This window comes from Erithacus rubecula (genome assembly GCF_903797595.1).
Source record: "Erithacus rubecula genome assembly, chromosome: 14".
NCBI classification, from domain to species: domain Eukaryota; kingdom Metazoa; phylum Chordata; class Aves; order Passeriformes; family Muscicapidae; genus Erithacus; species Erithacus rubecula.
Genome location: NC_136666.1, coordinates 18,075,987 through 18,103,245, shown reverse-complemented (window position 1 = coordinate 18,103,245; position 27,259 = coordinate 18,075,987). Strand labels below are relative to the sequence as shown.

Here is a 27,259-nt window from a genome sequence, read left to right as displayed (position 1 = left end):
AGGGTGGGGACAGCGTGGGGACAGGGCTGGGACAGGGTGGGACAGGGTGGGACAGGGTGGGGACAGCATGGGACAGGGTGGGGACAGCGTGGGGCAGGGTGGGACAGGGTGGGACAGGGTGGGACAGGGTGGGACAGGGTGGGACAGCATGGGACAGCGTGGGACAGGGTGGGACAGGGTGGGGACAGGGTGGGGACAGCATGGGACAGCGTGGGACAGGGTGGGACAGGGCTGGGACAGGGTGGGGACAGCATGGGACAGCGTGGGACAGGGTGGGACAGGGTAAAGACAAGGTGGGGACAGAGCACACCCTCCTAATTAACCTGTAATCTCCCTCCTTTCCAGGGGAAGGTTAATTAGCTGAATGTAGGTTAGCAGGCTGCAGCACTGCAGGGCTGCCAAAAGGGGATGGAGCCTCCTGTATCCTCATTTTGAACACCCCAAAATTCCCCTCCTACATTTATGGGCTTCTCATTAACTGCAGGAGCAATAAGGGATGAAAAATGTGGAATAATTCCACTGTGGTGCCCTGCACACTTGGGGAAATGACTGAAATCCCAGGGATGAGGAGGGGCTCTGAAAGCTTTGAAGGAGTGGCAGACAGCAGCTGATAAATCAACTGCTGAAATTTAAGAGAATTATTAGCAGAGGTTAAAAACAGAAAAGGCAAGCCCATTTTTAATAAAACTGTATGTACAAATATAGATATCACATATAGATATAGATATCACATAAAGATATACAAATATAGATATCACATTTTGCAGAATAATCCTTCTCCCACCCTCACCAAAAAAATAAAAAAAAAATCAGATTTTTTTTTTCTTTTTTAAAATCTGCTTGTCAAAGCTCAAGAAAGTGCAGCTTTATTTGACATTTCAATAAGTGGAACACAGCATTACAAATCCATCTAAGTTTGCTGAAACAATTATTGAAATTCCTACCTTGAGGCCATGGATGTTCCTTTTCCCAGGGGGTTTGCAGGCTGAAACAGTAATTGACTCAATTGTAGAACACATCAGGGCCATTTACAAATTTGCTCAAAATGAATCTTTTCAAAAAAAAGAAATGAGGGTGACACCAAAATTAGCAGAGAGAAATGATTGAGAAGAGCCAGGGTGGGAATTGCAGGATTTGGAACTTGCAGCAGTGAGCATTTATAAATGCTAAAAGCTTCTGACACCCTGTGAAAGAAATTTTAATTTTTTTAATTCTAATTTCTGCCTCAAACACATCACAGAACCCTTGGCTCAAATCATGGGATTTTTTTTTTGGTAATTTTAATTCCAATCTTGTGTTGTTTTTATTTTTTTTTCTCTCCCCCCCTGGAATTTCACAATGATGTTTGCAAGTCAATACTTGGATTTTTAGAGGTGTCACACATCAGGGGTTGGGGATTTTGGGTGGAATGGGGGAAAACACAGGAGAAATATGGAAGAAACTCGGGCAGGAAAAAAAATAAAATGGGGAAAATAAAAAGGGGGGAATAAAAAAAAAGGGGGGGAATAAAAAAAAAAGGGAGGGAATAAAAAAAAAGGGAGGGAATAAAATAGATATAAAATACAAATATATATTACAATATACAGATATATAAGATATATGTGGATATAAATTAAAATGTGTATATAGAAAATATATAAAGAATACCTCTATTGATATAAAATATAGATTTATAATTATATGTGGATATACATAAAATATATGTAGATACACATAAAATATATGTGGATACACATAAAATACACAGATATATTAAATTATGTGTCTATATATAGAAATATGTAGATATATATAAATAAATATAAATAATTATATACAGATATATATATAAATATACATATCTGTCTGTACACACTTTTTATATGTACACCACATCCAGATGTTTATTTTTAATATAAACCCCCCCTCTGGCTCTTACTACAGCAATATCAAAGTTATCAAAAAACAGAGAAAATACCAAATTTTTCCACTTCAAGATATTTTTCTTAGGAAATGAATAAAGCACAGCCCAGGAAACTCAGGTTGGCACACAGAGATTGACTCCTGCCAGGATTTTTTATGGAATTCAGGAGTTTTTTGGGAGCTGCCTGTGGCTTCCTCAGAAGTTTGAGAGGTTTGAGCAAAGGCAAAGGATTCAAAGGACTTGCAAAGAAATCTCTAAAAAGGGAAGAAGTGGAAATGAGAAGCAGAAAAGCTGATGGGGAACGTGGAGGGGCAAAAAGGGCACAGGAGAAAAGAGCTGACAAAATTTGGGATGTTCATTAGAGAGGCAGGAAAGGCAGGGGAAAAAAGGAAAAAAAACCAAAAAAAGAGCAGAAAACACATTTTGTTCAATATTTCAGAGCTCAGGGGTGGGGTTGGGGAGCTTTTAAAGCTTTAACATAGAAGGGGGAAAAAAAGGTTTTGAGGGAGGTTGGGAAGATGAAACAAAAATGGAGAAATTTGGGGGGAGTGGGAAGGAGGGAAAAGGCAGAGCTGAGCCAGGAGTGAGAATCTGGAAGGGGTTGGATGTGGAGCAGATTCCCAAAATTTCCCAAACTCCTGGGATCACCCACTTGGGTTTGTGTGAGCACCAGGAGAGGAGCAGGGAGAGCTGAGAGAGGGATGGGGACAAGGGACAGGAGACTGGGAATGGTTTAAACTGGGATGGGAAAGGGATGGGGGAACACTGGGAATGGGATGGGAACGTTCAGCTGGAGAAGGGAAGGATCCAGGGAATCCTCAGAGCCTGAAGGGGCTCCAGGAGAGCTGGAGAGGGATTTGGGATCAGGGATGGAGGGACAGGACACTGGGAATGGTTTAAACTGGGATAGGGCAGGGATGGGTGGGATACTGGGAAGGAATTTCTGGCCGGGATGGGATGGGATGGGATGGGATGGGATGGGATGGGATGGGATGGGATGGGATGGGATGGGATGGGATGGGATGGGATGGGATGGGATGGGATGGGATGGGATGGGATGGGATGGAGGGATGGAGCCAGGCTGGGAATGTTCCCTTGGAAAACAGAAGGATCCAGGGAATCCTCAGAGCCCTTTCCAGGAGCTCCAGGAGAGGGATTTGGGATCAGGGATGGTGGGACAGGACACAGGGAATGGTTTAAACTGGGATAGGGCAGGGATGGGTGGGATACTGGGAATGGGATGGAGCCAGGCTGGGAGAGCTGGGAATGTTCCCCTGGCAAACAAAAGGATCCAGGGAATTCTCAGACTCCCTTGCAGGAGCTCCAGGAGAGCTGGAGAGGGATTTGGGACAAGGGACAGGACACTGGGAATGGCTTCAGAGTGGAAAAGGGGAGATTGAAATGGGATATTAGCAGGAATTCCAGACTGGGATGGAATTCCCAGAGAAACTCTGGCTGCCCCTGGATCCCTGGAATGTCCAAGGTTGGACAGGGCTTGGAGCAGCCTGGGATGGTGGGAGGTGACCCTGGGGATGAATTTGGGATGGGATTTCAGGTCCTTCCCACCCAAACCATTCCAGAATTCCCTGATCCAGGCCTGACCCCTCCCTGTCTCCCTGCTCTGCTCTGAGCAGGTCCCAGCTCCAAAATCTGGGATCCCTCCCAGCCAGACCAACCCCATTCTGCACATTCCCCTGAAATTCCTGACTCTTCTCCTCAGCAGCACAGGAAAACTTCCAGGGAAACTTCCAGGAAAACTTCCAGGAAAACTTCCTTCCAGGAAAACCCACCCAGCCTCCTCCTGGTTAATTGCCCAATTCAAACTTCAGAGAGTTGTAAGTAATGCAAGTGCAGAATGTTTAATTGGGAGCCTCACAGTATGATGATTATTTGTGTCACATCAGTTAAGTGAGAGGAGTTTAATTTTTAATTATTTCAATTAATTTATTGCTGGGAGATTGACTTGGAGAATTTAAAGCTTCTCTTGTTCCATCAATTAGGAGTCAGAGATTCAGAGCCTGGCTACTGAGATCTGAATGAATTATGTAATGCACTTTTTTTTTTTTTTTTTTAATCCATTATTTGAGCTCAGACAGAGCAATCCCAAAAATCCTCAGGAGCTGCCTATGGATTTTTTTTTCAGGTTGGAGATGACCTATTTTTTTAATTGCCTCAGTCCACAGGATTGATTACATCTCTCCCTGTTCAGGAAAATTATTCAAGTGCTGTGAATATCTGGATATCACTGAGAGCCCAAATCTCAGACAAAACTGTGACAGACACGTCCCCATTCCCACAGTGGTGACATTCCCCAGCCTGGCAGGCTGATTAATGATATTAAAACAGCTTTAAAAACCTCAATTTCCATAAAGATCCAAGTCTTCATTTATTCATCTGCTTTGCTTGGAACCCTGGCAGAGCCAACACCAAAGAGTTTTTATAAATGTACTTAAATATTTACTCTGCAAACCTTGCTGGTCTCATTTACTCCAGGAAATCAGCTCTTTTCTATGCAATAAATTCACTTTTCTCCACAATAATGAATTCTTCTCTCCAAATGAAGAGGTAAGCATGATGCTCTGTGCATTTCTGCCTCCCCAAAATGTGCCAGGAGATTTTTGGGATTTTTTTGGGAGGGGTTTGCTCAGCATTACCTCGTGGGTAGATCTGCAGAGGTTCTATCAACTGTCCATTCACTTGCTGCTCCATCACAGTGGAGTAATACTGAAAAAAAAACCAAAAAAGAAAAAGAGATCACTCAGTAAAAGCATTTATGGATTGTTTCATTTTCTTCAGATGGGTCCTTTCATCTGCAGTGCCCCCACAAAAATGGGAATAGAGGAATTTAAACAAGGAGCTCTGGTGCCACAGGGATCTGCTCCTGGTTTCCCTAAAACCTGGGAATGCTCCAACAGGTGAGGAAAGGAAACATTCACAATAAATGCAGGAAAGGAAATATTCACAGTAAATTCAGTGAGGAAAGGAAATATTCACAGGAAATGCAGTGAGGAAATATTCAGAGTAAATGCAGTGAGGAAAGGAAATATTCACAGTAAATGTAGGTGAAGAAAGGAAATATTCACAGTAAATTCAGTGAGGAATGGAAATATTCACAGTAAATGCAGGAAAGGAAATATTCACAGTAAATGCAGTGAGGAAATATTCAGAGTAAATGCAGTGAGGAAAGGAAATATTCACAGGAAATGCAGTGAGGAAATATTCAGAGTAAATGCAGTGAGGAAAGGAAACATTCACAATAAATGCAGGAAAGGAAATATTCACAGTAAATGCAGTGAGGAAAGGAAATATTCACAGGAAATGCAGTGAGGAAATATTCAGAGTAAATGCAGTGAGGAAAGGAAACATTCACAATAAATGCAGGAAAGGAAATATTCACAGTAAATGCAGTGAGGAAAGGAAATATTCACAGGAAATGCAGTGAGGAAATATTCAGAGTAAATGCAGTGAGGAAAGGAAATATTCACAGTAAACGTAGGTGAAGAAAGGAAATATTCACAGTAAATTCAGTGAGGAAAGGAAATATTCACAGGAAATGCAGTGAGGAAATATTCAGAGTAAATGCAGTGAGGAAAGGAAATATTCACAGTAAATGTAGGTGAAGAAAGGAAATATTCACAGTAAATTCAGTGAGGAATGGAAATATTCACAGTAAATTCAGTGAGGAATGGAAATATTCACAGTAAATGCAGGAAAGGAAATATTCACAGTAAATGCAGCAGCAGCCACAGCTGGAGGAGCCAGGAAAACCAAACAGGGACACAAAGACTTGATGCAAACATCCCCCAAATAAACCCCAAAAGTGCAGCTGGGAAAAGCCCAAGGGAACCCCAAAGGGATCTGGAATTTAGGGCAGTGAGGAGGATCCCAAAAAGGCACTGCAGGCACAGGGGCTGCTGGAGTGAGCCTGGGGATGCTCAGGGTTAAAAAAGGCTCAGAATGGGCAAAAAGGGCTGGAGCACCAAAATCCAGGAGATGCTTGGGCATGGGATGGGATGTTCAGGAAAATGATCCAGGGAATCCTCAGAGCCCCTAAAGAAACTCCAGGAGAGGGATTTGGGACAAGGGATAGCACACAGGGAATGGCTTCAGAGGGGAAAAAATGGAGATTTAGAGATTATTGGGAATAAATTCCTGCCTGGGATGGAATTCCCAGAAAAGCTGGTCCAAAACCAGGAGGGAAAAGTCACCCCTGTCCCTTTTCTAAATTCCCATTTCACCAAGGGAACTCAATACAAACATTTCCTGATCACTGCCTGCAACAACCAACTCCAATAAAAACTTGAGACTCTTTCCTGCACCTCCAAAAAAACCAAAACAAACCAAAAAAAAAAAAAAAAATACAACAGAGGTGGGGGGGAGAGAGGGAGAAAATCCCATGGGTCTGTCCATTACCCAGCAGTGATGACAAATAAATGAAATATCAATCATGTCAGCTGTCAACCTTCTGGGACAGCAATAACTGTTAACAAGTAGTGTGGAAAAATTGTCTGGAAATGAACTTGTCCCTGCACACAGGAGCATTGGAGGTTTCCATGGAAAATTAAGATGCCAGTGGCTATTTGGAACATGGCTCAGGTATTCTTTTTAATGGGAAATTTGCCACTTATTGATCCAGAGCGTGTAGCCCTTGCTTGGCAGAGAGCTGCAAGCAACTTTCCAATCAGTGGCTGTCAAAAAAATTACTGCCTTTTTATACAGATACAAGACACCAGCTCCATGGCTGGCCTTAATTAACTGCACTGCCCACCGCTGGAAAAAAAAAAAAAATCTATTTATCATCCCCCCACCCTGAAAATCGAAGAATTTTTGCATCATCTGAAAGAATTCCAGGCTTGAATTAATTTCTAGTATCTTCCAAATTAAAATATGTTGCAAAGTCTAGTCTCAGGGAGTTTTTTAATCTCTTTAAATTGAAAATAATCCGCTTTATTTAAATTTTAGACAACACCTGCACCATGTGAAAATTCCCTGAAATACTTTCCCAGCTGGTCAATCTTCCCAATATTTGTTGCAAACTTCCAAATGATTATTTTCCTCTACCCCAAGATGATTAAATTAATCCATTTTCTAGGCTCAGAACATTAATTTTCTGGTAAACACATCCCAAAACGAAGCCCATAGGATGTGAGGAAGTTAAACCATCAGTGCAACACTCAAATAAAAAACTATTTTAAAAACTGAAGAGAAGAATTATTTTTTTTTTTCCTGAGAAGAAAAGCTGCTGAAGCAGAAAGAAGTCATTTACAGGCATCCCATAATTTTGAAGGGAAAGCAGAGAGTTGAGCAATCAGAACTCTAATGTACTGAAACTTTAACAGTGAGCTTGGAAGCATAAAAATAAAAAAATAAAATAAAAAAAAAATGACCTTCCCAAGGCAGGATTAATCTGGAGGCTGCACCAGGAAAATTCAAAGTTTTTCAATGGGGATTTTTCTGTGGGGGTTTTTCTGTGGGAATTTTCAATGAGGATTTTTTAATGGAGATTTTTCAGTGGGAATTTTCAATAAGGATTTTTCTGTGGGATTTTTTCAGTGGGAATTTTCAATAAGGATTTTTCTGTGGGATTTTTTTCAGTGGGATTTTTCAGTGGGAATTTTCAATGAGGATTTTTCAGTGGGAATTTTTAATGAGGATTTTTCAATAAGGATTTTTCAGTGGGATTTTTCAATGAGGATTTTTCAGTGGGATTTTTCAGTGGGATTTTTCAGTGGGGATTTTTCAATAAGGATTTTTCAGTGGGAATTTTCAATGAGGATTTTTCAGTGGGGATTTTTCAATAAGGATTTTTCAGTGGGACTTTTCCATGGGGATTTTTCAATGAGGATTTTTCAGTGGTATCTTCAGTGGGATTTTTCAGTGGGATTTTTCAGTGGGGATTTTTCAATGAGGATTTTTCAGTGGGAATTTTCAATGAGGATTTTTCAGTGGGGATTTTTCAATGAGGATTTTTCAGTGGGAATTTTCAATGAGGATTTTTCAACGGGAATTTTTCAGTGGGATTTTTCAGTGGGATCTTCAGTGGGATTTTTCAGTGGGATTTTTCAGTGGGATTTTTCAATGAGGATTTTTCAATGGGGATTTTTCAATAAGGATTTTTCAGTGGGATTTTTTCAGTGGGAATTTTCAATGAGGATTTTTCCATGGGATTTTTCAACAGGGATTTACAGTGGGATTTTTCTGTGGGATTTTTCAATGAGGATTTTTCAATGGGAATTTTTCAATGAGGATTTTTCTGTGGGATTTTTCAATGAGGATTTTTCAATGGGAATTTTTCAATGAGGATTTTTCTGTGGGATTTTTCAATGAGGATATTTCAATGGGATTTAATTGGGCAGGAGTTCCCAGAGAAGCTGTGGCTGCCCCTGGATCATCCAGGATGGGATTTAAGGTTCATCCTCACCCAAACCAGTTTGGGATCATCTGAAGATTCACCAAAACCACTTTTGGGTGATCCCAAACAGGGCTGGGCTCTGACAACTCCCAAGTTCATTTATAGGAATTTAAATCAGAGAGAAAATCCCCATTTTTCACCCTCGTGCTTATCAATTTCATTTGAAAAGAAAAGTTAAATATTTTTTTTTTTATTTTGCTACTTCATTCAAATAATTCTATTCCCATCAATAACTGAGATTTATATCTCTGTGGACACAGATTTCATTTTATTTTACACACCCCAACCTACACAAAGCCACACAGAACCACATCCACCTCAAAAATAAAAATATAAAAAACCCAAACCCATCTTTAAATCCTCCATGAATACTGAGCCTGCAGCTACAATGAAACTCCTCTGAAACAGTCTCCAGATGAAAAGTAGATTTTGAAAAATTTTTAGAGCCCAGGGGTTCATTTTTAATGAGCCGTTACTTTAAGTACTGCATAAAAAATCCAAGGAATTGATAGTCCATTTAGCCTGCACTATACCTAATGCAAAAGTCATTAAGATGCATTATTCTTAATGTTTATGATATGAGCAATAAGTATTTTACAAAATAAGTCGTTGTGTTTTGGTTTTATTTTTTTTTATTTTTGCAAGTCGAGCGTGGCTGGTGTGAGACACCTTCACTTGATTCAGCAGCAAAAAAAAAAAATCTGAATTTCACATATCTTAAACATGGAATGGAGGGAAAAAAAATGAAAAAAACAGCAAGAAAAAATGATAAAAGTGAAGGTTGGATGTGTTTTACTCACATAGGACAGCATGGCCTTCATCTCCTCATCACTCCTGACCGTGATCCGATCCCCATCCTCATCCTCATCTGCAGGAGAGAGAATATTGATAATTTAAACTGGATTTCTAGCAGGAAATGAAAGGGAAGAAGCTAAAAAAGGGAAAAAAAAGTCAATTGCAGATACTCTGAAATAATAATTATAATAATATTGATAATTTGAACCTGGATTTCTAGCAGGAAATGAAAGGGAAGAAGCTAAAAAAGGGAAAAAAGCCAATTGCAGATACTCTGAAGAAATAATAATAATAATAATAATAATCATAATAATATTGATAATTTGAACCTGGATTTCTAGCAGGAAATGAAAGGGAAGAAGTTAAAAAAGGAAAAAAAGCCAATTGCAGATGATACTCTGAATTAATAATGTGTTTTAAATGTCAGTTAATAAGAATGGTGATTTTTGTCCAAAAAGGGCACAAGGTGATGAGAATTTCACTCTCAGCAGGTTTTTATTGCCAGGAACTGTCCAGAGTTCAGCACTTTCTCCAAGCTGGAATTAAATCCCTGATTCTTTCTCAAAGTTGGAATTCACAATAATCAGGGGAAAAAATTCTGAGAATGTGGGAAAAAAATCCCAAAAATCTGGGGGGAAAAAAAATCCCAAAAATCTGAAAAAAAAAAAAAAATCCCAAGAATCTGGGGGAAATAAAAATCCCAAAAATTTGGAGGGAAAATAAAAAAACCAAAAATCTGGGGGGAAAATAAAAATCCCCAAAATCTGGGGAAATAAAAATCCCAATAATCTGGGAAAATAAATATCCCAAGAATCTGGGGGAAAAAAATAATCCAAAGAATCTGGGGAGAATAAATATCCCAAAAATCTAGAAGGAAAAAAAAAATCCCAAGAATCTGAAAAAAAAAAATCCCCAAAATCTGGGGGAAATAAAAATCCCAAGAATCTGGGGGAAAAAAAAAATCTCAAGAATCTGGGAAAATAAAAAAATTCAAGCCAAGGAATTCGAATTGTGACAAAAGGAGTTTGTTCATTCTGCCTCTGAAAATGAAATAAACGAAAATTTCATTATGAACTAAATAATAATGAAAATGTAAAATAATAATGAAAAACCCCAAAGCAATGCAGATGAGGAAAATATAAAAACCTCAAAATTGGAGTTTAAAACATCCTGGAACATCCCAAGAGGAATCAGAGGAAAAGCACAAGAAATTATGGAGAAAATGTTTGGGGAGAGGGAACAGACTGAGCTGGAAACATTAAAAAAAATTGAAAAAAAAAAAGGAAACTTTGGCAAAATATCCAGAAAAATTCCACATTATCCCTTTGAACGGATTGAGAAATTAACTCAGTTCTCAGCTGCAGAATTCCTGATGGTACAAACAGAAGAAATTAAAAATATGTGGGTGAAAATGAATTTAAAAAAAATTTAAAAAAAATTTTAAAAACTGAATCTAAACTAAAAAACCAGAAGAAAATCACCCTGAACCTGAGCAGAGCCCCCTGGGATCCAAAAATGGAACCAGAAAAATTTCCAGATTTCTCTCCCTGCCTGCAGCACAAAAATCTGATTTTCCAGCACTTCAGGGAAACAAGAGTAGAACAAAAAAATTAAAAAAAAAAAAAAGTAATTTCCCGCATCCTGGTTGGAATTTTTTATCATCACTTGAAATGGAGAAAGGAGATCCCAGAGTGCAGCAGATGGCAAAGAAATATGAATAAATATTGAAATATTACACAGCAATCTTCCCCAAAATCTGTCAGGAATGGGGGGAAAAAAAATCAGAGTTTGGATAAAAGGATGGGGAGGGGCAGATTTGTCAGTTGGGTTTTGTGTAGAGCAGGAAAAAAAATCCAGATTCAGGTGGGAATATTCAAATAAAATCACAAAAAAAAAAAAAGAAAAGATGAGAATTATTCCCAACAGAGAACAAAACTCAGAGCAGGAAAATCCAGGGGGGGAGAAAAGGGAAGGAAAATAAAAAATCCCTTTAAAAAATCAGCATCAATATCCATCCCATAATTTAGATGGCAGGCAGGGGAGGCACAGCAGCAGATGTTGGGAGGCACAAAAAAAAAAAAAAATTAAAAATCTGAATTTTGCAGGGAACTCCTGCAGATGCAGCAGGGCCTGCTGGAGCAGGAAGTTCAAACAAATTGTGGGATGCAAAACTCAATTTAATTTAATTTAATTAATTTAATTAATTAAATTTAATTTAATTTAATTTAATGGCAAATATCAAATAAAATTAAAAAAAAAAATATATATATATATAAATAAAGGGTAAGGTTCTGCAGCCTGGTTGTGCTCAGGGCAATTCAAAAATAAAATTTCTCTGCTCTTGGTGGTGTTTTAATAGAGGAAAACACAAAGTGTGAAAATGAAAAAGAGCATTAAATAGGATTTGAAGGAAAATAAATCAATATTTCCTGTGGTTATCTACAGAGAGAATGAGCCAAAAAGCTCCAAAAAAGGGGAGAAATGTTGATAAAAATTGGAGGTCCCATCTCAAACCTGCCCCTCCACAGCCCCTCCCTGCAATTTCACCTCTAGCAAAGGAAAACAGAGCAAAAAAAATTAATAATTAACAATATACAATGATAATAATACTATTAACAGCAATACAATGACAACAATATATAAAAATAATATAGAATATATAATAGTATAATATATAATAATAACAACACAATAATAATACTAACAACATTACAATACAATATATAAAACTAATATATAATATATAATAATAACAATGCAATAATAATAAAAAAATTAACAATAATAATAATTTTAAAATTAACAGAGAACAGCAGGTGCCTCCTCCAATTGGAAGAAAACTCCAATTTTTCAGTATTTTATCCCCTTTGCAACAATCCCTCAGGAAACCCTTCAAAAATAAAAATAAATAGTTTTTAAAGAACAGATATGGGTTGAAATATTTGCTGGATTGGTGGATCACAGGTAAATTGATAATTCTCATTTAATTTGGGCAATAAAATTGAGGAGTAAGAGCATGGTAAGGTCAGGCTGGAAATTAAAGCAACTTGGTGGAAATATTCCAGATGTGATTAAAGAATAAAATATGGCTGGTAAATTGATAAATGATTATTTATTGATGGAGAAATAATTGATAAATAATAGGAAATAAAATAATTATATTATTAACAATATTATTATTTAATATTATTAATAATTCTATTATTAATAATATTATTATATAATAATATCATTATATAATAATATTATATAATAATTTTGTTGTATCATAATTCTAAAGTAAAGAATATTAAATAATAATATTGCTATATTATAATATTCTAGAATAAATAATTTTAAATAAATAAATATTTCACCACGACAGGTAATGAATATTATTTATTTTACAATTACAATACAATATTATCATATAATAATATTGTTATGTGATAATATTGTTGTATTGTAATTATAAAATAAATAACACTAAACAATAATATTGCTATATTATATTATAAAACGAATAATATTAAATAAATATTTAACCATGACATGTAATGAATATGATTTATTTGAACATATACAATAAGATTAAAAAAATAACATAAATATTTTTTAACTTTTTTTTTTTTTAATTGCAGCCCAGCAATGTGAGAAAGGAATTGGTTGATAAAAGTCACACTTACACTCAAATGCTGTGGTCGTTGCATCTGGCAAAACTTGACCAATGACATCCTAAAAATGAAAGAAATTAATTAACTACCATAACAAATAAATTAAATAAATCCCCATAATAAATGGGAAAAGCCTGATTTGCATTAAATCCCCATTACCCCAAAATAAAGAATTTTTTAGGGCACAAATTTGCACCAATTCTGATTTTTTTTCTTCTCCTAATCCACGTCACCTCCAAGAAAAAGTCTTTTTTTTTTTTTTTTTTTCAAAAATAACTCTCCCATAATTGCAAACAGCTCTTGCAGGTGAAAAAATCGAATTTTTCCTTGAGTTATAAAAAAACCCCAAAAAACCCAAACAAGGGCACCTAACTGATCAAAGCAGCCATAAAATCACCTTTAGGATTTTTATTTTTCCTTTAAAAAAACCAATTTTCTCCTGTTTGGAGAGCTCTGTCAGCCTCACCTAGGATTTTAATTTCTCCAAAATTCAGGATATTCAAACCCAAAACACAAAAACATTTCCAGCCTCCCATCCCTGCTCAGCCCAGGTATTTTTGGACCAAAGAAAAACTTTTTTTTTTTTTTTTTTTTTTTTTTTTATCCAGAACAACATTTCCAGTTCCAACCCTTTTTTTTTTGTTTTGTTTTGTTTTTTTTTTTTTTTTTTTTTTGGTTTTTTTGCTGGGACCAGAGAGAAGTTTTTCCATTTTTCAGCCAAAATTTCACTTCCAATCCCTGCCCCAAACCAGATTTTTTTGCTGATACCAAAGAAGAACTTTTATCATTTTTCAGCCAAAACAAACCAACATTTCCAGTTCCAATCCCTGTTCCAACCCAGATTTTTTTTTTTTCCTGGTACCAGAGAAGAACTTTTATCATTTTTTTCATCTTACACCATTTTTTCAACCCAAAAACCCCAAAATTCCAGTTCCAATCCCTGCTCCAACCCAGATTTCTTTTTTTTCTGGTACCAGAAAAGAACTTTTATAACTTCCCAACCTTTTATTTCTCATTTCTCCATCTTCTATTTCTCATTTCTCCATCTTTTATTTCTCATTTCCCCATCTTTTATTTCTCATTTTCCCCATCTTTTATTTCTCATTTCCCCATCTTCTATTTCTCATTTTCCCCATCTTTTATTTCTCATTTCCCCATCTTCTATTTCTCATTTTCCCCATCTTTTATTTCTCATTTTCCCCATCTTTTATTTCTCATTTCCCCATCTTCTATTTCTCATTTCCCCATCTTCTATTTCTCATTTTCCCCATCTTTTATTTCTCATTTTCCCCATCTTTTATTTCTCATTTTCCCCATCTTTTATTTCTCATTTTCCCCATCTTTTATTTCTCATTTCTCCATCTTTTATTTCTCATTTCTCCATCTATTATTTCTCATTTTCCCCATCTTTTATTTCTCATTTTCCCCATCTTTTATTTCTCATTTCTCCATCTTTTATTTCTCATTTTCCCCATCTTTTATTTCTCATTTTCCCCACCTTTTATTTCTCATTTCCCCACCTTTTATTTCTCATTTTCCCCACCTTTTATTTCTAATTTTCCCCCCTTCCCTTTGCTGCCAAGCCCCTTCCTGATGCTGTCCCAGGCAGCACTGAATGATCAGAAATTAATGAATTAACCAGGATTTTATTTTATTTAATTAATTTATGGCAACCCATCCACTGGGAACCTCCCAGGGTGCTCCAACCCCTCCCTGCCAAAGCAAATTTTGCATTTCCCTCTCCCATCTAAAAAGGAAATTAAAGATTCTGTGTTAGAGAGGAACAATTAATAAAATGTGAAAGCAGCACCAGATTTCCACAGAGCCAACTGAGGCAAGTAATAATTGCAAAAGTTTCTCAGTTTGTTTTCTCTGGCATTTGTTGAGAAGTAAACCATGAGATGGGATTTAAACTATTAATGGCACAATGGGGATTAATTATGGAGTTGGAAAATTTTTAGAGGTCCCCCCCAAAATATTTTTATGTTGATAAAAATTCTTCCATTCTCCAAAGAAGCCAATACTCCTAATAAGAAATCAGAAATAATAATTCTTTCTAGTAAGAAATTCTGCCTGAGCAGAAGGTTGTACTAATTAATTCTTTCTAAATTCATCCAGTTAAACATTGAATATTCTTCAGCAAACACAATTTGTGGTTTTTTAAGCTCCTTGTAAACATTAATGTATGGGCACATAGATTCTTCTATGAAATGGATTTTAAAATTGTTTAAAAATTGTGGAAAAGTCTGCTTGGAAAACTCCAAACCTCTGAGAAAAATGAAATTGTGATTTTAAAAAAAATCTTATTCTCCTGTAGCCCCTCAGAATAACTTTTTCTGTGTATTGACACTTCTTTAATATGAGTAAAAATCAGTGAGTGAATTACACACCCTTGCACTGAATAAACACTGAGAGGCACCAAAACTTTGTTGAACTCACAATAATTCCATTAAATCAATTAAACTGATTTAATGGCAGTGGAAGGGAAATCCCATCACTTCCCAAATGCTGGCAGCAGCTCAGGGTGAGCCAGGATTAAAGGATTATCCCAAATTTCAAAGGATTACACGTGCACAGGGATTTTCTGCTATCACAACAGAGATCATGAACAATAAAAAACACGAGGAGGAGGAAAAAAGCAGAAAAGAGCAGCTGCAAAAGGAGCTCCAAAATCCAATCTGCTCTCTGGAGGAGCAAGCAGAAAATGGGAAAGCTCTGCTGAAATGTAAATATTGGAGTCACAGCTCTCATGTTTCACCTAAAACTGGTTTTATCTCACTATAGTTACCCAGAATTAACACTTAAATACCCCAGTGGCAGGAGGAATGCAGACAGCTTGGGGGGAAAAAAAAAATAAGCTTATTGTAATTCATTTAGTGGGGCCTTAAAAATAAATCTATCTACTGGTAACTTAGAGGCTTGAAAAGCTGATACACAGAATTTATTTAAAGTGACATCATGGAGAATGTCCCTGAAAATGAGGATGGGAATGGATTTGCAATCCAGCCTGAAATGCTGCAAGGCTGCACTCACTGGGAGGCCAAATTCACCAAAATCAGCTTAAAAACCACCTAAAAATATAGAATAAAACCCTGCTGGCCTCAGAGATAATTTTATGGGGCTTTTTTAACACAAAGTGGGACCCAGCTTGGAGGAAGAGCAGCTTTCCTGCACGGCTCATTCAGCTCCCATGGGCACAAATTCTGGGAATTGCACCTGCTTTGGGGTTTTTTGGGATTTTTTGGGAATGGTTGTGCAGCTCCAGCAGGACAGCACTTCCCAAAAACTCCTTAGGACACAGAGTGGGATTGTTCAGAGCCTGGAGAAAATTCCAGAGCATTTTTGGGGCTGCTGTTTGGGGAGGCACAGCCAGGAGTGGGGTCTGGTGGGTTATTGTTAATACTGATTTATCTCATCTGGTGGGTTATTGTTAACACTGGTTTATCTCATCTGGTGGGTTATTGTTAATACTGATTTATCTCATCTGGTGGGTTATTGTTAACACTGATTTATCTCATCTGGTGGGTTATTGTTAACACTGGTTTATCTCATATTGTTAACACTGATTTATCTCATCTGGTGGGTTATTGTTAATACTGGTTTATCTCATCTGGTGGGTTATTGTTAACACTGATTTATCTCATATTGTTAACACTGGTTTATCTCATCTGGTGGGTTATTGTTAACACTGGTTTATCTCAGCTCACTGATTTACTCTCCACAGGCTCTTTCCATGTCCCTGCAGCTCATAAACCCTCTGGAATTGCTGCCAGGTGAGAGGAATCACCCTGAGGACAGGAGGACAAGGCTCAGCCCCAGCACTCCTGAGTGGACTAGAACCTTATTCCATTTAATTACTATATTTATCTGCCCCACCACTGCTAGGTGGATTAATTCCTGTATTTAATTTACCTGCCCCACACTGCAGGTGGATTGGAACCTTATTCCATTTAATTACTATATTTATCTGCCCCACCACTGCTGGGTGGATTAATTCCTGTATTTAATTTACCTGCCCTACACTCCAGATGGATTGGAACCTTATTTCATTCAATTCTTGTATTTACCTGCCCCACACTGCAGGTGAAGTAGAACCTTATTCCATTTAATTCCTGCACTTACCTGCCCCACCACTGCTAGGTGGATTAATTTAATTCCTGTATTTAATTTACCTGCCCCACACTCCAGGTGGATTGGAACCTTATTCCATTTAATTCCTGTATTTACCTGCCCCACACTCCAGGTGAAGTAGAACCTTATTCCATTTAATTCCTGTATTTACCTGCCCCACCACCCCTGTGTGGACAGGAGCCTAACTTCATTTAATTCCCGTATTTACCTGCCCCACACTCCAGCTGGATTGGAGACTTATTCCATTTAATTTCTGCATTTACCTGCCCCACACTGCAGGTGGATTGGAGACTTATTCCATTTAATTTCTGCATTTACCTGCCCCACACTGCAGGTGGATTGGAACCTTATTTCATTTAATTCCTGCATTTACCTGCCCCACCACCCCTGTGTAGACAGCAGCCTAATTTCATTTAATTCCTGTATTTATCTGACCACTGAAGTGCAGGTGAATGCTGTGATGCCATCAACACCTCAATGCAACATCCCAGCAGGGATAACTGGGAATTGTCACCAGCACAGGTGTGACAGGGCACAAAGAAGGCACAGGGTCCCCAGGCCCCCAAATCATTCTCCAATTCTGTCATCACTGAACATGAGCATGACAGAAATGGTGATTTCTAACAAAACCAGCAAGGTTGGATCCTGTCATGGTCTCTCTGCCTGTTCTCCAACAGATTCCTGTTTAAAACCATCTCAGCAGTGAAAATCCTCGAGCTCTGAGATGTTCCAAGGTTTGCCTGGCTTGCCCTCCTTCCTCATCTTTTCATTTTTTTCTCACTCAGGAGTTCTCAGGAAGCTTCACTGCAACAATAAATCAAGATCCTCTGACCACAGTTTCTCTACTTACTTTTAAATAAACGAGCTAAGTTTACAACAATTCTAGAAGAGCAAAGGATGGTCCAAGCACCAGCAGTTATTTCACTTTATTTTGGAGAGGGGAAAATGGAAAACATGAAGCAGAGTGTGGAGAAAACCAGGCTCATTTGCTCAAATTTTGTTTAAGGGCAGAGTGGGTCACCCCAGAAAAATCTCCCTCCCAAAAAAACCCTCCCTGGTCAACTAAAAGCTCTGCTCCCTCTCCTCCAGCTACAGAAAATCATGGATAATGCTGAATGTTGGAGAAATGAAAGCTGGAATTTCTGTCATCCCTTTGTGCAATCCTCTAGGCCCAACACTGAATATTTTCCAACAAACCAACCCCTTAATCCCCATGTATCCTTTCTACAGAATCAACATCTCTGTCCAGCATTAATAACAAAAGTAAAAACTGAACATGCACGTGGTGGGTGGTACAGGAAGATTTTATTTAGAGAAATAAAGGAACAGAGAGTCTCGTGGATGTGCTGGGGAGGAAAGGTCAGGGATGCTGCAGAAAACATGAGCTGCACACAAACCCTGTGCTTTTCTTTGGGCTGAGGATGCAGTTAGGAAAAAGTGGGATTAACACCCACTCCATCCTTGAGTGGGATAAACTCCCACTCCCATTTCTGAGCAGGATAAACACCCACTCCCATTTCTGAGCAGGAAAAACTCCCACTCCAATTTCTGACTGAGTGGGATAAACTCCCACTCCCATTTCTCAGTGGGATAAACTCCCACTCCCATTTCTCAGTGAGATAAATTCCCACTCCCATTTCTCAGTGGGATAAATTCCCACTCCCATTTCTCAGTGGGATAAACTCCCACTCCCATTTCTCAGTGGGATAAACTCCCACTCCCATTTCTTACTGAGTGGGATAAACTCCCACTCAGATTTCTGAGCAGGATAAACACCCACTCCCATTCCTGACTGAGTGGGATAAACTCCCAGTGCCACTCCTGAGCAAGCAGAGCATCCCTGTGTGCAGATGGACCAAAATCACAGCAGGGAAGGGGCTGAAGGGACAGGGACACCAGGGACACCAGGGACAGATGGGCAGGGGAAATGCCCAGGAGCAGGTGCAGCCCCAGCCTGGCACTTTTCCTGAGCACAGAATATTCCTTCCCAAAACACAACTTTTTCCACCCCAAAGCACGGAGGAGGGGACGCCCTGACCTGGAGATGTCCCTGCCCACAGTAGGGGGGATTTGGGGACCCCAAAGATTCCCTCCAGCCCAAAGCAGGGCACGATGCCCCTGCCTGGCCCCAAACCTCGAGCACGGAGCTGTCCCGGAACGGGCCTTTCTGTCAATTTCTGTCAATTTCTACAAAAACCACTCCCCCGATAAAACCTTCCGCTGAAATACAACCCCAAAAATCCACCACAGAGAGGGACCTGGACACCCTTTGGGACAGAGCGGGGCAGGGTGACATCCCCAGGCTGCAACGGGGGTCTGGGTGACATCCCGGGGACAGGAGAGGGATCGGGGTGACATTCCGGGGGACAGGAGAGGGATCGGGGTGACATTCCGGGGGACAGGAGAGGGATCCCGGTGACATCCCGGGGGACAGGAGAGGGATCCCGGTGACACCCCGGGGACAGGAGAGGGATCCCGGTAACATCCCCAGGGATCCCGGTGACACCCCCGGGGCTGGGAAAGGGATCCCGGTGACATCCCGGGGACAGGAGAGGGATCCCGGTGACATCCCGGGGGACAGGAGAGAGATCCCGGGGACAGGAGAGGGATCCCGGTAACATCCCCAAGGATCCTGGTGACACCCCCGGGGCTGGGAGAGGGATCCCGGTGACATCCCCCGGGCTGGCTCGGGGGTCTCGGTGACACCCCCCGGGCTGGCTCGGGGGTCCCGGTGACACCCCCGGCTGTCCCGGTGCCGCGCTCGCTCACCAGCACATCCCTGAAGAGCAGCTGCGGCGCGGAGTGCACGGTCCAGTCCACGGCGGCTCCGTCGGGGATGTGGATGCGGATGACGAGCGCCTGGCTGTCCATGGCGCCGGGGGGGCCGCAGAGCAGCCAGAGCATCCCCGCCCCGCGGGCTCACATGCTGCCGGGCCGGGCCGAACCGGACCGGGCAGAGCCGAGCCGAGCCCCGCTGCACCGCCCCCCCGCAGGAAGGAGCCGCTGCCCCGGAACCAAAACGGAGCCCCGGGAGGAGGAGGGGATGAGCGGCGGGGGAGGAGGAGGAGGAGGAGGAAGGGGAGGAGGCGGCTCCCGGTGTCCGCGTCTGTCGCGTTCCTTTTGTGCCGTGTGCTGTGGCAGGAGAAGGCGGCGGGATCCCGCTGGATTCCCGCTGGGAGCGGTGCCGGCGGTTCGGGGGTCGGTCCGGGTTATCCCAACGTAAATAAAACACAAACACGCTGCTCTGGATAACGTGCCCGGGAGCTGCGGGTGTCGCTGCCCCTGGAGTGTCCAGCGTGTCCCAGTGTGGCACTGGGGGGGATTTCTGGGGGGACTGGGGAGGATTGGGCTCGGGGGTCTCTCCAGCCTCGGGGGGGCTGGGCCCGTCCCCGCAGAGCCAACCGGGAATGGGAACTGGGAACGGGAACCGGGAATGGGAATGAAAACTGGGAATGGGCACCGGGAGTGGGAATGGAAACTGGGAATGGGAACCGGGAGTGGGAATGGAAACTGGCAATGGGCACCGGGAGTGGGAATGGAAACTGGCAATGGGCACTGGAATGGGAACCGGGAATGGGCACTGGGAATGGGCACCGGGAGTGGGAAGGGGCACTGGAATGGGAACCAGGAATGGAAACTGGAAATGGGCACCGGGAGTGGGAATGGGCACTGGGAAGGGTCACTGGAAATGGGAACCGGGAATGGGCACCAGGAGCAGGTACTGGGAACAGGAACTGGGAATGGGCACCAGGAGCAGGTACTGGGAACAGGAACTGGGAATGGGCACCAGGAACAGGAACTGGGAATGGGCACCAGGAACAGGTGCTGGGAATGGGCACTGGGAATGGGCACCAGGAACAGGAACTGGGAATGGGCACCAGGAACAGGTGCTGGGAATGGGCACTGGGAATGGGCACCAGGAACAGGTGCTGGGAACAGGAACTGGGAATGGGCACCAGGAACAGGAACTGGGAATGGGCACCAGGAGCAGGTGCTGGGAACAGGAACTGGGAATGGGCACTGGGAATGGTGTCTGGACAGGAGCTGCAGGCACAGGGAGGGAGCTGTGCCAGCTGCTGGCTCTCATTCCCATCCCTCCCCTTTGGGATCTCCAGGTTTGGTTCCAGGTACAGCTCTGGCATCACTGATTTCCCCCAGCCCGGTCCAAACCACGACCCTTTTTCTGATGGAAGAGAATCCCTGTCCACCTCATCAGCAAAGAACGTGTTTTGACAGCTCTGCAATCACAAAACACCAAATTGAGCTTTTAAAAGAAGCTTTTCACTGCCACGAGTCTGCTCTGCACAGCTCTGCAGCATCAAACAATCCACTTCTTCTTTCCAAGAGAACAACATTAATCTCAATTGTGGGCTATTGATCTGTGCATTTTATCACACTCTCTCACATTATCATCTCTGACAAACTGGACTATTTGAGTTATTTTATCAATTTAAAGGGGGGGAGTGGGAGGTATATTTAATTCCTGAAATATCTTCAAGCTTCTTCATATTTGAATTCTACTTTGTTTGAGCTTTAGGAAAAAAAAAAAAAATTCAATGGCCATTAACAGAGATAAATTCTCTCTCTGTTCAATAACTTTATAATTTAGTTCCTATACTAAAAATTAATAGGGCCTCAGCTCCTAGGGATCTCAGGGACTGGTGGTGCCCACACAGATGTCTTTCTGCTCAAATGAACCTTTTACCTGCAGTCCCTGTGTACCTTTCACTCAGCTCCATTTCAATCAGATTCATTTTCTATTACATTTTAAAGAATGGGACACAAAATGATGGAATTTCTATAGACTTGCAATTTTTCTAAAATGTCTTCTTCATTTACGAGACCATAGGGAAAACCAACTCAATTTGCCAAATTTGCATAAATATTACGTTGATTTTCCAGGGCTAATCATAACCTTAATCCCCCATTCTGATTTGTGTAATCAAACTTGAAGGGTTTTTATATCTTAAGAAGTACAGCACATCAAGCATATATTTATTGATGCCACATTGTTTTCTTTAAAACCCAAGTTTCAGTTGAAATACATCCATTGAAGCAAATTGTTGATATTTATTTTATCATCATGCAGGAATTTTGGTGTGAGATGTCACCATTTATTTTTATAGATGATTCCTTAACGTTGGGGGGAAATTGATGTTGTGAGAACACAACCCATGCTGTTTTTAATATTAAATATTCTTGAAGTTCTGCATTTGAGTAGCCCAAGAATCTCCCCTTAAACAGCTCAAGTTCCCAGTACAAGGATTCCAGAATCCCCATTAAAAAATAAAAAAGCAGCCTGATTTTCCCCTGCTAAATGCAGACAACATCTCCGAAGTTATTGTTTACCCACCCCAAATCTGCAAAGGAACAACTCATCAAGGCTTTAATTACAGGATGGTGAAGCCCACAACTTCTCTAAATTCTGGTTTTTTTTAATTTCTGAGGGGGAATCATCCTCCCTTGGTGGCTCCCAGCTGCCACTTGCAGTGTGCTGCTGCTCTCTGCTGCTTTCCAGCACTGCTGGAGAGGGCTCAGAGCATCCCGAGGTGGCCAAGGCAAGGAAATTAATATTTATTTCCAGGGAAAAGCAGAATGCTGACACAGGAGGGGAGGAAAATCATTAGAATCTCACAGGGGTCTCAGTGAGGATGGAAAAATGCTGTCTCCCAGTGATTTGCTTAACAGGATAATTTGCAGAGCCCTCCAAAAGTGAGGAAAGAAGTTATTACCTCTTTAATTCCCACTGCAAAGGAAGTTGCCCAACACAAGCAATTTTCTCTTTTCTCTGTCACAAACATCCTTTTTTGGGTTCCTCCACCAGAATTCTGTGAAAAGAGGAGGGAGGAAAGCAAGAGCCCTGTCCCAGGAGGTGGATTCAGCTTTTCCTTGCCCTGAGGAAGGAGGTGGAAATGCCCAGCAGGGGCTGCAGTGAATTAAAACCAGAATTAGGATTCCCAATTCCCCCAGTCCTGCACTCATCCCCTTGGGTAAAAGGGCAGAGGCACAGGAAATGCTGAGGAGAGAGACAGAAAATCATCTCCATTAAACTCATTATTATTAGAATTTTTCCAGCTATGACCCAGGAATAATGTGTATTTATTATGTAAAAGGCTAAATAATTCCCATTTAGCTCTTCAAATATTTTGGAATACTGTGTTACCAGTGCTGTGCCACCTTCCCTGTAATTCAGACACTGAAAATAAAACACACCTGGAGGAATCAGGATTCTGTGCCAGCCCTTGGTTCACCAAATTCAATTTATCATCCCTGCACCAGTTTCTAGGCTGGAATTATAAATAACAAAGGACAAACTCTTCAGTTTCCTAGAGAAAATGGCACCTGATGGTTGTTTCAGGAGCACATATTTCCTTGTCTTTATGGAAAGACATTAATATCCAACTTTCTATGTTGATAAATTGCATATCATGGTGAAAATCACTTTTTTTTTTTTTTTTCCTTTCACTTGCCTGTGAATGCAGCAAACTGAATTCCCTCAGGCTTGTGAAAAATAGGTCAGCAGTGCCCAGGCTTTCTAAAGATATTTTTCCCTGGAAAGACTCACCAAGTGCAGCATGGAAAAATTCAGATTCCTTAAAAATGGCATTAAAAGTTCCACCACACTTCCCACTGCCCCTCCCAGGCACTCTGCAGTTTCTCTGGAATAAGAAAGGATTGTTTGGGACCTAAATATCAGAAAATAAATTCATATTTTCAGTTCACAGGGCATTTCACTGCTCTCAAACAAATCTTAAAGCTCTTTTTTTTCAAAGCAAACTCACCTTGGACTGAAAGAAAACATTACAACAGTAAGCTTGATTTAGGCTAAATTAGTAAATATTTAGTTTTTGGTTTAAATTCTGAATAAATTTGGAAAAAAGCAGATTATATGATGCCCAGTGACAAGGTAACTCCAGCAGTTGGGCTGTGTGTGGTTAATGATGCTCCTGTACCCCTTCAGACCAGCTCCAGGGGCTGCATAATTGTTTTCCTGTCAACCTATAAATTCTTGAGTAACAACAAAATTATTGTGATTTTTCTTCCTAAATAATTCATATCTCACAAAGTACATAAGCAGGCCCATGAATCACTGAGCATGTAACAATCATATCTAATGGCATTTCTTCTTTCAAGGATTAAAACAGGTTTGACTTTGTAATCTTGTTCAAAAATCAAATGTTCTAACCTGATGTTTGTATTTTAAACTTGAAAGTTCCCTTCATCAGAGTTTTTGTCTGAAGGATTGCTTTTTATCACGTTTCCCACCTTTAATTCTATTAGGATTATTAATATCACTGCAAGTAATAAATTGGTTTTATAATGAACTGCAATAGGGCTCATAAACTGTGCTTAAAGTGATGAAATTACTTTCAAAATCACTCTGTTTTAGTTTTTAGGACTTAAATGCAAAACCAACATCTTATTCTAGAAATACAATTAAAAAAAAAATCTTTTAAGCAAACTTGGCAATTTTTATTCTATATTCCCTGGTTGCAATGCTGAAGCTGCCACTTTTTCTTAGGTGTATTTAAACTGAAAAACACAGCCCAAAATTTAAGTCCTGACTTCTATTTCCAGAAATAGGGAAAGAAATCAAGATAACTCTCAGAATTATTAACTCACTTTTCTGTAGTGAACATGATGAAGGGGTTACAACAAAAGCCAATACAAATTAAATGGCCACAGTAAATAATAGATGAAGGAAAATCCCCTTTGTTTCAGGAAAAGTTGCTCTAAACCAGAGGCCTAAGGGCATTCAACTATTAAAAATACCTAAATTTCATTCAATAATAATAATAAAACATATCAGGGAGATCTAGAATTATGGTTTGTGAGGAGATTTAGGTCAATACACAAGGTAAGGTGAGGACAGATTTAAATTCTGCCCAAGTCAATGGAAGGTCAGCAGGAGAAAAACTCTGGATATTGCTGCAGGGAAAGAGAGGGGAGCAAGAAAAGAGCACAAAAACTGATTTTTCACATAATATGAGAGTATTAATTGTAAATATTTAGGAGTTCCAATCCAATCTTGAAGTCCAGAATTAATTTACAATGGGGAAGAAAAGTTAAGAACTTTGTGTTGAACCAAGTCCACCTGCAGGTAGTTCATCAACTGGTGATTAAAAAAGTGGTATTAAATCTAAAAACATTTCAATAAAATGAATTGCCTGGACCACATGACCAGCCCCCCAAAAACAGGAAAACAACCAAACAAACCCACCAACGTTTAGGCAAAATTTGGAGGAGACAGCAGCAGAAAAGGGAATTTCTTGGGGTAACTCGTTAGCACCACAGACTCTCCGGTGAAACATTTATCAAGCATACAAAAAGGTCTGAAAGTGAAATATAGTAATTAAGAGCAGGGTTTTATCGATTGCGTGGCTTAAGTAATTTTTCAGAAGCCACGTAAGATTTAATAAGTGTAAGTAGTTAAAGATCCTGCTTGGGCTCTGCCCTCGGAGTGTAATTGAAGCGGTAAAAAAGATCAGCTGAACGTGTGTTGATTACCACCTTATCTTTGAGAGGCAATTAAGCACCTCAATCATTGCAACAAGATTTGATTGTGCAGCCTTTATTGGCCATTGATCTTTCAGCAAAGCAGCTGCATTTCCCATTAATTGACAGGAGCAGAGTTTAACTGGGACACCCGAGCCCGCTGACCCGGCCGAGGGGTGACGGCAGCGGCTCCTCCAGGTTCAGCTCCCCCCAAAATCATCAATATTTCAAGAGGTGCTACAAGGAGGGGCCACCTGATCCTCGGGGTTTCGTTTCTCTGGAGTAGTTAAGGGAGGTGAAACAAAGCTCTGGGAGCTCATCTCTCCCTCATTTAAACATCAGCAAAGAGATAATTAAGGTGAGGCTTGCAAGGGGAGCTAAACTTTATTTCAAATCAAACCTCGCTGAAGTCAGAGGGGTCATCTTGTGGATCAATTATTCCTGAGTGCTGCAGAAATTTTTTGAGATGTTGTACAAATCTTCCTGGCCATCGGTATCTTGCATTCAGGGCAGAACTCGAGTTATAAAAAAGACGCAAAGAAGTTGGTATTTACAGCAAAACAAGCAACCGGGTTTGTGCTCATACATGCGAATTATTTAATCATGATTTAATCACTCCAGTTATCCTCACAAACCGCTCATTTTCCCCCTGAAGAGCTCCACGGAAGGAAGGAGCGATCCCATATTTGCACTCTGCCCTCAGCCATCTCCCACTTCATCCTTTAGCACCATCAACTTCCTGAGAGCAAGAGGTCCATCGATTTCCATGTAATACAAGAAAATATTACATTTGCTTAATTGTTCCACAGCGAGCCGATGGAGCAGGAGCCGAGGGCCGCGTTTAGCGCTGGCAGCAGCGGGGAGGTGCAGCGATCCATAGCGCCGTTTGGCAGGGATGCTCTCCGAGGAGCCCTGCCCAGGCACAGGGGGTGCTGCTGCACTTAGCGCAAACCAGGTGAGCAGAGTCAGCAGCGCCCATTGTCAGAAATCAAAGCGGCTGCAGCTCCACTGAACAGCTGGATTTACGGTCTGCTAATTAAAAACCGTTTTATCAACCCGGTGTTGAGCCTAAAGCTTTACAGCCAGGTATTGATGAGCAGTGTTGGACTTGAAACTTATGAGCTGCAGGGAGAATCAGCTCTAGGAAATGCTAAGTGCAATTTTTCTTATTAATGAGGGTTCTTGTAATGCCATCTCTTCATCTTGGAGACATTTAACTTGTGGCGAGAATATTCTCCAAAATTTAACAGTGCAAGCACTTCTCTGATTAAAGTGTTTAGTGCTGCCCCATGTGTTGCTTCATTAAGTGAGAAACACTTCTATTATCTGGAATTAAGTTCAAAAGTATTTAAATGACATTATACTGTAGTCATAGCTTGATAATCATTTATTGAGAAGTGATTACCCTTCAAGCCAGCCCCTCCCCATTTGACATTTATTTTTTGAGTCCTGAAAGCTGGAATGACCAACTTCCAGCTCCAGCTGTGGCATTTGGAACTGGCACCAGCAAAAAACTCTGTACACTTCTATTTCCATCAATTCCAGATTTCCACTACCCAAATAGTTCCCCAAAAGCTTTTTTTTTTTTTTTGGCCCAAGTTTCCAGCTGATGTGAAGTCATTTTGACATTGTGCATGAAGCTGTGCTTGGTTACAACTGGAGAAATCAGTTATTTTTCACCCAAAAATTTAAATATTCTTGTAGTATTCCTCTCATTCTCCTCATTAATTAAAAATAGCAGCAATTTGTGAATTAGCATAGGGGAATAAATACAACTCTTAGATTTTGTACTTACCTATAGAGCAATCAAAAGAAAAAATAACACACACGTGGAGCTCAAGAATTGCAAAAGATAAAAGGATCAAATAC

At 40.5% G+C, this 27,259-nt stretch overlaps 1 protein-coding gene across 1 annotated transcript in view; it reads right to left on the bottom strand.

The window, feature by feature from the left end:
- MAP2K5 (mitogen-activated protein kinase kinase 5) overlaps positions 1 to 19,898 on the bottom strand; it is a 110,003-nt gene extending 90,105 nt beyond the window's left edge. The window contains exons 1-5 of the mRNA XM_079317745.1: positions 19,664 to 19,898; positions 12,776 to 12,824; positions 9,116 to 9,183; positions 4,558 to 4,627; positions 945 to 985 (exon numbers count right to left, since the gene is read on the bottom strand). Of these exons, the coding sequence (XP_079173871.1) occupies positions 945 to 985; positions 4,558 to 4,627; positions 9,116 to 9,183; positions 12,776 to 12,824; positions 19,664 to 19,798 (363 nt within the window). The 5' untranslated portion in view covers positions 19,799 to 19,898. The remainder of the gene's footprint in view (positions 1 to 944; positions 986 to 4,557; positions 4,628 to 9,115; positions 9,184 to 12,775; positions 12,825 to 19,663) is intronic.
- Positions 19,899 to 27,259: the final 7,361 nt, after the last annotated feature.